We start from the raw sequence: 14,993 nt of genomic DNA on the forward strand, positions 1-14,993 counted from the left end.
ATTTTACCTCTCGAATGGACCCTATTCTGAGAAGTTTAGTTACCTCGTCCTTTATGAATGCGTGCTTTACCTCGGATTAGGGCCTTCTCTTTTGCTTTATTGGTTGGAACCTAGGGTGCAGGTTTAGCCGATGCGTCGTTATATCCGGTGGGATCCCTGTTATATCTAAATGAGACCAAGCAAAACAATCCATGTTATCGATAAGAAATTGAATAAGCCCGTTCCTGAGTTCGGGGGTTAATCCCGTTCCCGGGTATACCTTTCGTTCGGGCAAATGCTCGATTAATATGACTTGATTCAACTCTTCAATCATTGATTGGGTAGCTTCGGAATCATCGGGAAGCATGAAGGATCGAGGGATCCTTTGATCATCATCTTCATCGATCTTCTGATTTTCTGGTTGGGTTAAAGCTGGTGTCTGTGATTTCTATTTGACATCTTGTTCCCCTTTTGAGCTCGATCCCTTTATTGGAAAAGGCGAGGATATCTGATTCGCTTCCTCGATGGCAAACATTTCTCTTGCGGACGGTTGTTCTTCGTACACTATTATGACCCCCTTGATGTCGGGAATTTAAGAACCTGGTGTAGGGTCGAAGGTACAACTCTCATGTTGTGGATCTATGGCCTTCCAAAAAGGGTGTTGTACCTCGTGTCGCCTTCGATTACGTGGAACTTTGTTTCTTTGATGGTCCCGGCCACGTTTATCGATAGAATTATCTCACCTTTGGTGGTTTCACATGCCATATTGAATCTATTTAGAACCAGGGTCGCGGGTACGATCTGGTTCTGTAGACCGAGCTGTTGTACGACCTTCAATCTAATGATGTTGGCCGAGCTACCTGGATCAATTAACACACGCTTAACTTTAGTTTTTTTCATAAGTACAGATATTACCAGTGTATCGTTATGAGGTTGTATGACTCCTTCTGCATCTTCATCATTGAAGGACAAAGTTCCTATGGGTGCGTAATCCTGAGTTCGAGATCGTTTTTCTCTCACAATCGATGTCTTAGTGCCTTTAAGCACCGGCCCTTGAGGGTATCGACGCCGCCGATGATCATGTGAATGACGTGTTGTGGTTCTTCTTGTTCATTTTGCTTGCCGAAATCCCTATTTTTGAAATGGTTCTTCGCCATGTCGCTTAAAATTTCTCGAAGGTGCCCTTTATTGAATAACTGGGCTACCTCCTCTCTCAGTTGCCTGCAATCTTCCGTTCTGTGGCCATGGGTGCCATGATATTTGCACATTTGATTGGGATTTCTCTGGGACATGATCGGTCTGCATGGGTCAAGGCCATTTAGTGTCTTTGATGCATCCGATAGCCGATACGATGGCGGATGCATCAATGCTGAAGTTATACTCCGATAACCGAGGTGGTTCCTTAGATCCGGTAGGCCTGTCGAACCCACTTCTGTTCATCAGCCCCCGAGACCCTTGACCTCGATCATTTCTTTTGTTGCTTTGTCCGGGGTTACGTCTCGATTTATTGATTATGTGGTTTCCGTTATACGGTCGATATCGATCCCTGATCGGACCTTATTCTCGATTGATATCCCTTCGAGCAGCGGGTTCAGACCCCAATTGATCGTCTTCGACCCTAATTTTTTATTGGTACTAATTGTGCACGTCGGCCCAAGTGATAACTGGGTACTCGATCAGGTTATGCTTCTACCACCGTGAAGCCGTCGAACTTCGTTCGTTCAAACCTTGAGTGAAAGCTTGAACAGCCCAATCGTCTGTGACCGGGGGTAGATCCATTCGTTCCATTTGAAAACGAGACACGAATTCCCTTAGCATCTCGTTTTCCTTTTGTCTTACCTTAAACAGGTCCGACTTCCTGGTCTCGACTTTTATGGCCCCGGGGTGTGCTTTTACGAAGGAATCCGCAAGCATAGCAAAATAATCGATAGAATTAGATGGAAAATTATGATATTATATCATTGCTCCCTTTGACAGGGTTTCACCGAATTTCTTCAATAATACTGATTCGATATCATCATCCTCCAGATCGTTCCCTTTGATGGCACATGTGTATGAGGTGACATGTTCGTTGGGGTCGGTAGTTCCGTTATATTTAGGAATCTCAGGCATGCAGAACTTCTTTAGGATCGATTTAGGAGTCGCGCTTGGGGGGAAAGGCTTTTGTATGAATTTTTTGGAATCTAAGCCCTTCAATATTGGTGGTGCCCTCGGGATCTGATCAACCCTAGAGTTGTATGTCTCTAACTTTTTGTCGTTTGCTTCGATCCTCCTTTCTTCTGATTCTATTTGTTTGGTCAGCTCTTCGAACATCTTAGCAATTTCGGGATTAGTCCCCGACTCTTGCTCATTTGATTTCACTATAGCTGGTTCCGTTGTATGGGCGATTTCTCGGGGTTGACTGAGCTTCGGTCTACTCGGTATCTAGGTTTGACTATGTAACTGAGCTATTGCTGTCTGTTGAGCTTGCAACATTTCGAAAATCATACGCAAGCTGACGCCGTTCTCCTCGACATTATGGGTATCTCGAGCTGCAGATCGAGTGCCACCATGAATGCTATTTTCAGGTTCAGAATGTAGGTTCGCCTCAATGTCCATATGTGAATTGATGTCTATCGGCACTTCGATTCGAGCTCCAACGACGTTAATAAGTGGTCTTTCGGTATTGGGTGTCAAGTTGTTGTTCTCATCTTAAAGACCAGCTTCGTTGTCGATAAGTAAGACCATTTGATTGATAATTGGTCGTCGATAATCCGAAATCCAAGATACTAAGCTCAAAACGGTGTGTTTTGCAGATTCGTATCAAATAACCACTATTATCCTTAGCCCAACGGTGGGTGCCAAACTGTTTACCCGAAAAATGGATAGAGTTGAATTTGTACGTAGTTCTAAGGATATGTGATATAACTTAATACAAATCGTAAGGATACATAGAAATATCAAATATGGATTGCAAAGAATGTAAAATAAACAAGATTGTAAAGAAGATGATTTTTAGGACTAAGTAAGATGAATCAATTTATGAAGCTTAAAAGAGTAACTCTTGAATATAAGAGAATATGGTGCTTGAATTACAATGTAAGCCAAAAAACTGCCCTATACAGAAATGTAGCCATCCTCTTTATAGTGAAGGATCCTACTTTAGATATAATTAAAAATACATAGTGGAAAACTCATGATAAATGAGCTTTTCCTTAATTTCCGCCGAAATTCTCTCCCTTAGTGTGTTTGCAATGGCTCTTGTCTGTGAGCTCGAACTCGATCAGCCCCGGTGCTGGGCGGAGTGAAAATTTATGTGTAAAAATTTATTAAAATTGCAAAAATAATAGATATGAACCTATAACTTTAAAAATATAATGGGTTCAATGTTAAATTTTTTTTAGACTTGAACCCATAGAGTTTAAATCTTGGATCCGCTTCAAGTAAAAAGGGCATTAGTCACCAAAGCAATAAAATAATCACTTGAGCATAGGTGACCACAAATATATTTCGGCAAAGGGCCAAATATACCCCTGTACTTTCGAAAATGATCTAAGAATACCCCTCGTTATACTATTGGGCTATATATACCCTTCCCGTCATACTTTGGAACAAATATACCCTTATTTTGGATGCAGCGCCACGTGTCAGCACCAGATAAAAACGATCCATTTCTTTTTTTTACCCGATCCGTTTTAAAAAATTCACCACCCGACTCGTTTTAAAATTCAGTTTTTTTAAAGCATATATTTTGTAAAAACTGAAATTTTTATTTGTAAAAACTGAAATAAAGGAATTTGCAAAATATATATTTTTAAGTCTTTTCAGTTTTTTAAAGTATTATTTTTGTAAAAACTGAAAAAAGAATATTTTTTTAAAAATGCTTTAAAAACTGAAAAATATATATTCTGTAAAAACTGGAAGAAGAAAAAAATTCAGTTTTTTCAGTTTTTTAAAGTATTTATTTTGTAAAAACTGGAAAAAAAACGATTTTGCAAAATATTTTTTATTTTTTTAAAACTAATGCATATATAGTCCACTGCTTTAGGAGAGTCTTTTTTTTTTTTTTTTCAGTTTTTAAAAAAAATATATTTTAAAAAAACTGAAAAGACTTAAAAATATATATTTTGCAATTTTTTTTTTTTCAGAATATTTTTTTTTCAGTTTTTACAAAAAAATACTTTTAAAAAACTGAAAAGACTTAAAATATATATTTTGCAAATTTTTTTTTTTTTTTTAGTTTTTACAAAAAAAAATTCCAGCTTTTACAAAATATATGCTTTAAAAAAACTGAATTTTAAAACGGGTCGGGTGGTGGGTTTTTTCAAACGGATCGGGTAAAAAAAAAAAAAGAAATGGGTCATTTTCATCTGGTGTTGACACGTGGCGCTCCATTCAAAATAAGGGTATATTTGTTCCAAAGTATGACGGAAAGGGTATATATAGCCCAATAGTATAACGAGGGGTATTCTTAGACCATTTTCGAAAGTACAGGGGTATATTTGGCCCTTTACCAAATATATTTAGATACATAATCTAAAAACTTAGTACCGTTTATACGTAGCCTAAGGTGGGAGCATGCATGGGTGCATGTACCTCACCCCCCTCCACAGAAATCTGCCCTTGATTAGAGTATACTGAATTTTCATTAACAATACATGTTAGCTAGTAGCTAGAATTTCAGTTTTATTCACTTCTTGATTTCTAATTTATTTCTGGTGAAAGGTTTGCTAAAAAATGGGAATTATCTAGGTAAATATGACTAAAGATTGATTAATCTGAATCATAAATGCTACTAAAAGAATCTTATGGTTTCAAACTATACAATGAAATGTCCTAATGTAGAATCTCCACTTTCTCATTTCTCCTAATCCTGTTGCTTTACTGATCTTCAGTATAATCAGGAAGATATACTGAACAAATACACAGTGATGATGGAGTCCAGAATTAAGACATAGTTTAGTAGTCACAGGGTCTAGAATGAACTTAAGGTTTTCATATAGTGCTCAAACATATTGGAGTATATTAATGTATTATAATAATAGAACTTCTATCGGTGCACCTTCAGAGTTTATCAAACTGATTTTCCCTCTAAAACCAAAATTTGCTAGGTTTGAGCAAGTTTTGTTGGAGAAATTAGTGTACAACTATGTAAATTACAAAGCTTATTTTTGTATTTTAATTTTTTCTTGAAATTTTCATAAAGAAATTATGGTGCATGTGTTTATAAATGCATCACATCTTTCAAAGCTAACATGTGCTTGTGCACGCATAATTTCCATATTTTATCACTACTAAAAAAAAGGAAAAATCGATAAATATTGGTCGGTAATTGGCAAAAATTGACCGAAAACCGACCGATTCGTGGCGGTCGATAATCATAAGATCGGTAGAGCTAAATGACCGACTTTGGTTGGTATTTTTTGACCGATTTAAGTCAGTCAATTAAATTTCAAAAAAGAAAAAATTACCGAAAAAACCGATCGAAGTCGGTCAGTATTTTAATTATGTAATTAAAAAATACACCATTTGGGATCGAACTGGGGTATGTACTGTGGCAGAATACTATTCTACCACTAAACCATTGGTGCATTTTGTTTTAAGACTGTCATTTATTTCATTTATACTCTTTATTGCATTTTCGCGCGAAAATAACCGATTGATGTCGGTCGCTTTTATTATAAAATAAAATTACCGACCGAATTAACCGACCAATTTCGATCTTTTTTTTAATATTAATTTTAATTTATTTTAAATAAAAAACTGACCAAAGTTGGTGGGTTTCTTGAAAAATAAATTTCGCGGGACGCAAAAATAGTTTCCCGCATTTTTGCGCCAAAGCAAACCGACCAAAGTTGGTCGGTTCCGTAAAAAAAATTAAAAATTAAAATATTTTGAAAACCGACCGGCTTCGGTCGATTTTTCTGCCGGTTTTCGGTCGGTTTTTGCCGAATTTCTAGTAGTGATATATTCTCTTTTTTTAATTTTCTAAATTATAGTAACTTTTGCTTAGACCTTGTATTTATATTAAGAAATCTATTAAGTTTATAAAAATATTTAATTATGAACCCAATTCGATGTCAAATTCAGAGCCCATAAATTTCAAATCTTAGCTCATACCCTGCTGGTATGAATTCCATACGTTCAGCCATTGGAACTTTTGGGTATGAGGTTTCTCTGCCAGTATTAGAGTAATTTAAAAGAATTATCTAAATAAATAGAAATATACTCAAAAAAAAAAAAAGCACTATATGAGATCAAACATCAAAGTCTAGAATTCATTTGATTGAATGCAATCATTTTTCTGTATTGTCCTACCAATCAGTGATTGTACAAAACTAGCCTTCTAATAAGTAGGCGTGACCAAACTAATAGAATAAAGTATTGTAGTACCATAATAAAATATTATAGTACCATACCAGCTCCCTCTTTTGTTGTTAGTTGTTCTTGTTTGCGTAATAATTAGAGAATTAATATATTAAAATTGAGTACAATTAGAATCAAATTTTGTCACATAAAACTATTATTACGAAATGAGACTTGTGAGAATAGATTTCTTTGAAGAAAAGGGGGGAAAAGGCACTCTAAATATAGGAGTACAAGAAAAGGTTATTCACAGGACAACCATTAATTATATGTAGAAATATGCTTAAGTTTTATACGTGTATCGAGTAAATATCTTTTTTACATATTCATTGTAATTTAAGGGGATTTGCATTTATACTCAGTTTTTGGGTCACCTTTTAACCTATACCTGTAATTTAAGGGGATTTGCATTTATACTCAGTTTTTGGGTCACCTTTTAACCTATACCTGTTTTGTAAAAAAAATTGTAAGCGTACCCATTTTTCGGGTAACTTCAGACATATGGGCCTGAAGTAGCAAAAATTTATGTCTGAAGTTTGAACTTCAGAATGTTTTGCCTGAAGTTTGGCCTGACTTGCAAAGGCAATCACGCAAATTTTAGTTCATAGTGCAATGAAAAATTTCAGTTCAATAATTGTTGAACTTCAGCAATTTTGGCTGAAGTTTTTATTTTGTAATTGCTGAATTTCAGTATTTTAGGAGCAGAAGTTTGTTTAGTATTTGCTGAACTTCAGCTCCTAGAGGATGCATTTCAGTTCAATAATTGCTGAACTTCAGCAATTTCGGCTGAAGTTTTTGTTTTGTAATTGCTGAACTTCAGCATTCTAGGAGCTGAAGTTTGTTTAGTATATGCTGAACTTCAGCATTTTAGGAGGTGGAGTTTGTTTAGTATTTGCTGAACTTCAGCTCCTAGAGGATGCACTTCAGTGCTTGGGTCCTTTTGGGTAATATTCCAAGCAGTCAACTTGAACTTCCCGTCGTCCATCCTCATACCAGGAAGGAAGGTATCAGTGGGTTCATCAAAACTTTGCCATAGTGGCTTCCCTGACAAATCATCAATTAAACCAAGTTTCCTGAATCCAAAAGCTTCGCTTTATATGAAGAAGATGCACGTGTGCCTACTTGTGTTGAGAAATATGAGTTCCTTGACGAGTCCAACATTTTTGAATAATAATATCATCTAGAGAAAAGAATAATATTACCCGAAGAAGAAGAAGAAGAAATAGGAGGAGGAGGAAAAGAAGAAGAAAACGAAAGAGGAGAAGAAGGAGGAGAAAGATGCCTAAAATTATTTAAAAAGTGGGTACAAGTTAAAACTTTTTTAAAAAGTGAGTATAGGTTAAATGGGGGCGACCTGACGCCAATGCAATTTTTAAGTAATTTAATTAATTCTCCAACAATGAATGAAGTGGGCATGGAATCTATGTTTACCTTTGATTAGTTGTTTTATCATAACCAAAGAAACTCTTATTGGACGTGGTTCTTCAGCTATTTTTCTTTAAATACAGGAGCTGAGCTAGATTTCCATAAAAAGAGATATTCCAATACTTCTCCGCATTATCACGGAAAATCTTCTCTAAAGTATTTTAGCAAGATCATTTCAATGAATAAGTGTTGTTATCATTTCCGTCTTGACTTATTTATTAATAATCATTCTATGAAGTAGATGTGTTAAAATGAAAAACTCGTAAGTTTGATAGCTAGCTTGAAAACCCGATGGAAATTTATGGGGCAGTTAGGCCATTCTGTCAAAAGAATATTTAGCCCCCATATTTAATTTTTGAAAATATCTTTAAATTCAACAAGTGTTAGTCCTAGTAAACTAAAACCTACTGTAGACTTCAAATGCAGAAGTTTTAAAGGTCAGCAGCCGATTTTATATAATCTTCAAACTTGACAATATTCATTTGCTTTAAAAGGAAGAACTCACGTCAACCTTTTTGCAAAAAAAAAAAAAAAAAAAAAAAGAAGGTGCTACAAAGCAAACCCATTTTCCATCAAGTGCGGCTAAAATAATCAATCAAAAATAAAAGAAATCTTTTAGCCCTCAAATATAGAGAGCAGAACCATGTAAATTACAATACTTGCTAAATTACAATCCAATTCCAAAGAGCCTAGCAATTTTCTTTTCACCTAATTTCTAGTAAGATATAAGACTATAGGACCAAAGAATAATACTATCGTAGAAAAAAACACAAGGAAAACGTAAAATAGGTGTTTGATCGAAGAAATATTCCTAAGAAAACCGTACGATAGGAAACTCTATTTGAATGGGCCTTAATTAGCGGCGGCGGCGACAGTGAGCTTTGCACATATGGATGCAATCATAAAAACAAGGACCACCACAATGAAGAGGACAATCCAAACGCATTCCTTTGCATCTTCCTTTAACCATGCATTGTGCAAATTCCCCTATCTTGTAATCTTGATTATTGTTCATATGCCGATGTCTATGATCTCTTCCATTATTATTACTATGCTTTTTTTGTTTCCTACATCCCCATGCCCACCACCCACCCCCGCCTCCTCCCCAACCCCATCCACCACTACCTCCTATACCCCCACCACTACCACCTCCTCCTTCTCGGCTGCCACCACCACTGCCGCCTCCGCCACCTCCTCCTTGGCCGGTACCATCGCTTCCACCTCCACCTCCACCGCCACCTCCCCACCCGCGCCCGGCCCCTCCACTGCCTCCTCCTCCTCCACGTCCGTCCTTTTCGTCGATAACAGCGTGAGTAATGTTGTAGGTATTGTTGACCATTTTTGGAGCTTGAGCAATACTACTTCCGTCTACAGTTTCATCACCTCTCAAACTCACCATAAACATAAAAATAAACAACAAAAACATTAACAAACTTTGTCTTGGACTACTGAAATTCTCCATTGTTGAATTACTTGATTAAGATTCGAGTAATCTTGTCTTCCTTTTATAGTTGTTCGTAGGAGTGGACAAAGACACTAAAAAATATAGAACATATTACGTACCTACTTGTCTTGTTCTAGTCATGTTGAAGCTATCTAACGAACTATCAGTGAGAAATAAATATAGTATTTCTTAAATACACATAGAATTAATTGCCTTAGGTTTTACTCTGTCCCCACAAGAGCAAATGAAAGGCTGGGACTCATTCATGGCTTGCTTGAAAAGGTAAGGCAACTCATCAATGAAGATCCTGGCAATTTTGTCTGACTTATTTTAATAGAGACATAGAATGATATTTAGAAGGATTTAGGGACCGATGAGGTTCTATCAATGGAGCCCACTAGTTTCATGTTTGTTCAAGTACTAGCAGTTGGTTGGCTGCAAATAGGCCTAACAACAGTAGTGGTTTGTGGCGCGAAAGCAGCCAAGATTTAGAGTTTATGAGCTCAATTTTAAATTAATAATTTTATATATATTTAATAGATCTTATCATAAATACAGAGTTTATACAAAATGTATCAGGTTCGGTCAAACCCGTAATCGAAAGACTAGCTCCGCCTCAGGACGCAAGTAGTGGTGTAGGTCTATTGTCACAATTTCGCGTGTATATATGACTTGAATATGCTGTAATGGTGATTTTAAAACATTATTTTTTGTGTAAATTGATATTTATTTTATATTATTTTAAGTTAAGTGTGTCAAATATATGTACCTGTAAGGTCCCGTAAAAACTTTTCGAAAAACCCCGGTTCCGTGATGCCAAAGTAGGCGTAGAGGTTAATGATAGTAGAAATTCTTCGAGGCGAGCTTGCGAGCCACGGTTCGGACTTTTTAGATTGAACAGTGTGTTGGGAGTTGAAGGTAAATGTTGGGCAGAAGTACGCATTTCTGCGGCCCATTCTGCGGCCGCAGAACCAGTCTGCGGACCGCAGACTGGGGAAGATTTCTGGGGCATTTTTGATACCCAATTTTGCGGCCATTATGCGACCGCATAACCATTTCGCGGGCCGCATTCTTGTCGCATATCCCGCCTTAGGATTTTTCGGAGAGAGGTTCTGTGGTGCATTATGCAACCGCAGAACAGGTCTGCGAGCCGTATAGTGACTGCAGACCAATCAGTTTCTTTCCAGTTCTGGCCCCCATTTTCGCGGTCATTTCGCGGACCGCATAACCACTATGCGGTCGCATATGCGACTGCAGAACCTGTTCCAGAGCTTCAATTTTTGAATTTTTAAACCCGACCCCATTCCGTTAAAACACATCCCATGGACCATTTTGATCTATTTTCTGATATTTTTAGAGTGAGAGAGAGGGTCCTAGAGGGAGAAGTGATCTTCATCAAATTGTTCTTCAATTCTCACTTAAAATCTTAAAGATTATCAAGAGAGGCACCTAGGTCTTCTTCCTAAGAGGTAAGATTCTATCACCCAAACTCTTAATTTCAAAATGTAACTAGAATGTGCCATTAGTAAGGTAATTAATGGGGATGGGAGTGCTTACCTTGCATGCATGTATCCTTGTAGTATGTGGGAAGATTGTGAGCTAAAGATGATAGAGAATGGGTTGGGGAATGATGGAATCTTCCACAAAAAGGGCCTTAAAATATTGATGCACACCTAGTGTTTGATAATATGCTCAAATGAGCTAAAACCTTGTTCATTTTCCTAATTTTGATCCAACCTGTTATATTTCTAAAATAGATTGAAGTTGCTAAGAATTACGGGTCATTTTAGAGTTTGAAGAAGCTCAATTGAGGTATGTTAGCTAAACCCCCTTCTTTTTAGAATCGAACCCCACGGTGTTCATGTAACACTACTAGAAAATGGCTATTTTTCGACTGCAAAAATGATCAGAAAGTGGTCAGAAAATGCTAATTTCTGACTATATTCAGACCGAAAAGTCGTAGTCACAAAATAGCTGGTCTGAAATAGTTTGCGGTCGAATCAGTCCGTAATTTGCGACTACAGCGGTCGGAAAGTCAAAATAACGACTAATAAATATGGTCAATTTTTCGACTGACGCGGTCGCAAACAATTTAAATTAAATTTTAATTTCATATTAACTTTCCCACTACTTCGGTCGTAAACGGTATACATAATTATAATATTATTTAATTTTATTTGGGTTTTCCACTACCGTGGTCGCAAAGCTAATTTAAAATTATTTATTTATTTATATTTCCGACTACCGTGGTCGCAAATCTAGTTTAAAATTATTTATTTTATTTATATTTTCGACTACAGTAGTCGCAGATGTTCCTGAATCTGGAATATTTTGAAGCATTTTGCGACTACTATGGTCGGAAATCAATCGAAAAACTGGGAATATTTTGCCAAATTCCAGCTCTTTTAAAGCAGTACCTCCTGCCAATTCAAATATACAACAACCAATTAATCCACCATGCCAACCCATTATTCCACAATGCTAACCAATCAATCCGCCATTTCAACCAATCAATTCACCATTGCAACTAATCTAATCCATAAAATGCAAAATATAAATATTTGTAACTAAAACATCCAAAAAGAGTTAAACATTCTAGTACCATTCAATCTAGTCTAAAACATTACAATCATAGTCAAATGTAAATATTACCAAGTCTAAACATCCAACTACAACAAATAATAATGTCTCAAACATCATAACCATAACAAACAAAAATTCATTATCCCCACCATCCTCGTCATTCAAAGGATCAATGGACGTCCGCTCATAAATTTCTCCACTAGACTCTGCAATTTGTTAAAATTTGCGCGATCTTCTTTCCGTTCCTCCTTCAACTCTTCAACTTCTTTTCGTAATGCTTCCACCTCTTCGTGATCTTGCGAATAACTCGCATCACCAGACAACAATGTTCTAACTTTTTTTGCGCTACCAACCACCCACGTCCATATTGAAGCTACATCATTGAGTGACACTTGGGTTGAGCTACCATCCTCGGAATCGGGTTGACTTTGACGCCATTTCTTAAAACGTTGCTGATAGGCTTCCTGAAATTAAAATGTTTGATATTCTTGATTCACTATGGTCAAGTTGGCAATAAAGTGATAACAATTTACCTCCATTTCAAAAATACATAGTCAGATAGTTCATAATTTTGTTCACAACCAGAGAAAGAGATACATATATACATGAAAAAAGTTAGTAAGTTAGTCAGAATCCTGCTAGTAATAGATGAATAGCAAGACTAAAGATCCTGCTAGTAATAGATAATCCTTTAAAAAACTGCATTGGTTCTATCATAGAAAAACATATATTCATAATTTTTCAGAATTCCTGTTAAGCATTTCCTTACTCCTAAGGTTGATGACAATTTGAAACTAACACAAAATTAGCTAGACACAGAACCAAAACTCCCAAACCTTAGCAAATCTTTGAGTAAAATACTCTTATACTAGCAAACAGTTCATCACTCAGGACATGCGACTCAAGCGATATCAACTCAAATGCAAGAAATAACAGATCAAACTGGACATACATCATTAGTTACTAGTAGCCACTCAGCTAAAAAGATGTAAAGTGCAGATTTCAAGCAACTTAGCAGCAACATTTTACTTGTCGTTCAGGTTTTCAAGATCAAGCTAACATAAAAACAGAGTAAACAGCAGCTGAAGTTTGAAATCTGCCATAGAATATTACCACGATTTCTTACGATTAAAGAGGGAGCGTGCACTTTCAGGAGACCATGCGCGGATACGAAATATTTCGTCTTGGATAATCACACAGAAGAAAGTAAAGAACTACTCTCACAAGAATAAAAATAATTGAATTTACATAGAACAGAAACAAGGTAGTGAGTAATTCACTCAAAAACATTAAAAATTCAGCTCACATTATGAACAATTGTCTTTGATCTGATTCTGAAAACATACCTACTAAGTGACTTTTCCCATTTGATTTTGGTTTTAAAAAGGAGGGTCATGTGACTTGCTTAAGACATTATAAAGCACCTCATAAAGAAATCTCCCTGGACAAAATATCCACATATAGTCCTTTCCTGTTGGTGCAGAGCAAGGAAACTAAACCATTCATAATACAATCAATTGGAGGCAAATAAGAACATTATAGTTCATGATCATTCTTCACTGTGTGTTAAGCAACCTAGACTAAGCATTTCAGACTTAAAATTAATCTCACTGCAGGGTCATGCTAACATTGAAACCTCATAAGCTACTAGACAAAGGGAAGATAATCAGATTTTTTGATTTTCTAACAGAACCCTATAGAATGGTAAGTTAAAACTAACAAACATCCTAGATTTAACTGTGTTTAACCAGCAAATAAATGGAGAAGAAAAAATTAATTCAAAATATTCAAGACATTCAGAGTTAATGTGATTTTAAGGTGGATTTCAGGATCAACTACGTATTTTCAATAGTAACCAAAGACCATAATCGCAAAGTACAACTACAGAAAATCCAATTTCTCCAACTAGAACGGTGCAAAATGGTTCGTGGCAACAAAATAGAAACACTAATGTACTGCCTATGAGAAAAGGAAAAGTAAAACATTCAATCAATTCAAATCTTCAATATAAATTTCATACAATAAATCTTAAAAGAACGAGGGTAATGGAACGCAGAAAACATAATGGCAGTGATTAACCCTCACTCTCAGTGACTCCAAAATTAGAAACCAACCACAAATTAGAAACCCCAAATTTTTTAGGGTACAAAACAAACTTTAACCAGAGAATAGCTATAATAATAATATACTAAAGCATATGACTGTGCATCAACTGATTTCAAATCGTCAAGTGAAAGTTTAAATTCAGATGTAAAAACTACATTGACGAAGTAATCAAAAGAACAAATGAACAACTAAAAATGACTAATTAAGTGAAATCAAATCCAAATGATTAATTACAGAAATTCAAAACAAACTTTAACCAGATGCAAAAATGCAGTGTTTTTAGAGTTTCTCTAAATTCATATACCTAAGAAAACTGCTTTCTACTAAAATTAAGAACCACAGATTCCAACATAAACACATAAAAACTGCTTTCTACTGAAATTAAAGTTACCCATTTAAAGATTGTGCCTTAAAATTGAAGATGGAAAAATTAAACAGAAAAGGGAAAAAAAAACTTACCCGTATGAGGATATGAGAAGAAAGAGAGAGAGCTGAGTGATTAGTGATTTACCTCAAGGTGTGGACGAGAGATTGAAGAACGAGACCTTCAAGGATCGGTCGAGCAGAGAGAAAGAAACAGAAAATTGGGAAAAAAGGGTTTTGGCGTGAAATATTAGATTAAGGTTAGTGACTACGGTAGTCGCAAACCCGCTAAAATTATTTTATCATTTTAATTTTAATTTTAATTTTGCGACTGACACAGTCGCTTAGTGGGTCAACAGAATTTTTGACTTTTTAATGTCCGACCGAATCGGTCGCAAAAGTGAAGGCGGAAAATTGGTACGCTGTTTTTCCACTGCCTTTGTCAGAATAACAGTCAATTTTCTTTTTTAAAAATAAGTAATAAAAATTCAATCTTTTTTCCATTACTGCGGTCGCAAAAGTAGTCCCATTACCGACTACTTCATTTTCAGTTGGAAAATTCGGTCACAAATTGATGTTTTTCTAGTAGTGTAATTGGAGTAAGCCCTTGATCATTATAGAATTGGCGATTTCTAATGTGTTTGTGTTGAAGGATGTGAGTTCAATATTTATTCTAAATGATTCATCATGTTATCTTGTTATTTGAGAATGCGTTCCAAATGTGGAATATGTGCTAGCAAGGATAAGA

At 36.0% G+C, this 14,993-nt stretch overlaps 1 protein-coding gene and 1 long non-coding RNA gene across 2 annotated transcripts; both read right to left on the reverse strand.

Annotated features, from left to right (window-relative positions):
- Window positions 1–8,605: 8,605 nt before the first annotated feature.
- On the reverse strand, window positions 8,606–9,211 carry LOC138898504 (uncharacterized). The gene has a single exon (XM_070184573.1). It carries the CDS (start codon window positions 9,209–9,211, stop codon window positions 8,606–8,608), a length of 606 nt encoding a protein of 201 aa, XP_070040674.1.
- Window positions 9,212–11,707: 2,496 nt separating this feature from the next.
- On the reverse strand, window positions 11,708–14,550 carry LOC104085308 (uncharacterized). The gene is made up of 2 exons (XR_683815.4): window positions 14,394–14,550; window positions 11,708–12,240 (listed from the first exon to the last, which is right to left on the reverse strand). It is a non-coding gene; the product is annotated as an uncharacterized lncRNA (long non-coding RNA).
- Window positions 14,551–14,993: the final 443 nt, after the last annotated feature.

Source organism: Nicotiana tomentosiformis, chromosome 9 (assembly GCF_000390325.3).
Source record: "Nicotiana tomentosiformis chromosome 9, ASM39032v3, whole genome shotgun sequence".
Lineage (NCBI taxonomy): Eukaryota > Viridiplantae > Streptophyta > Magnoliopsida > Solanales > Solanaceae > Nicotiana > Nicotiana tomentosiformis.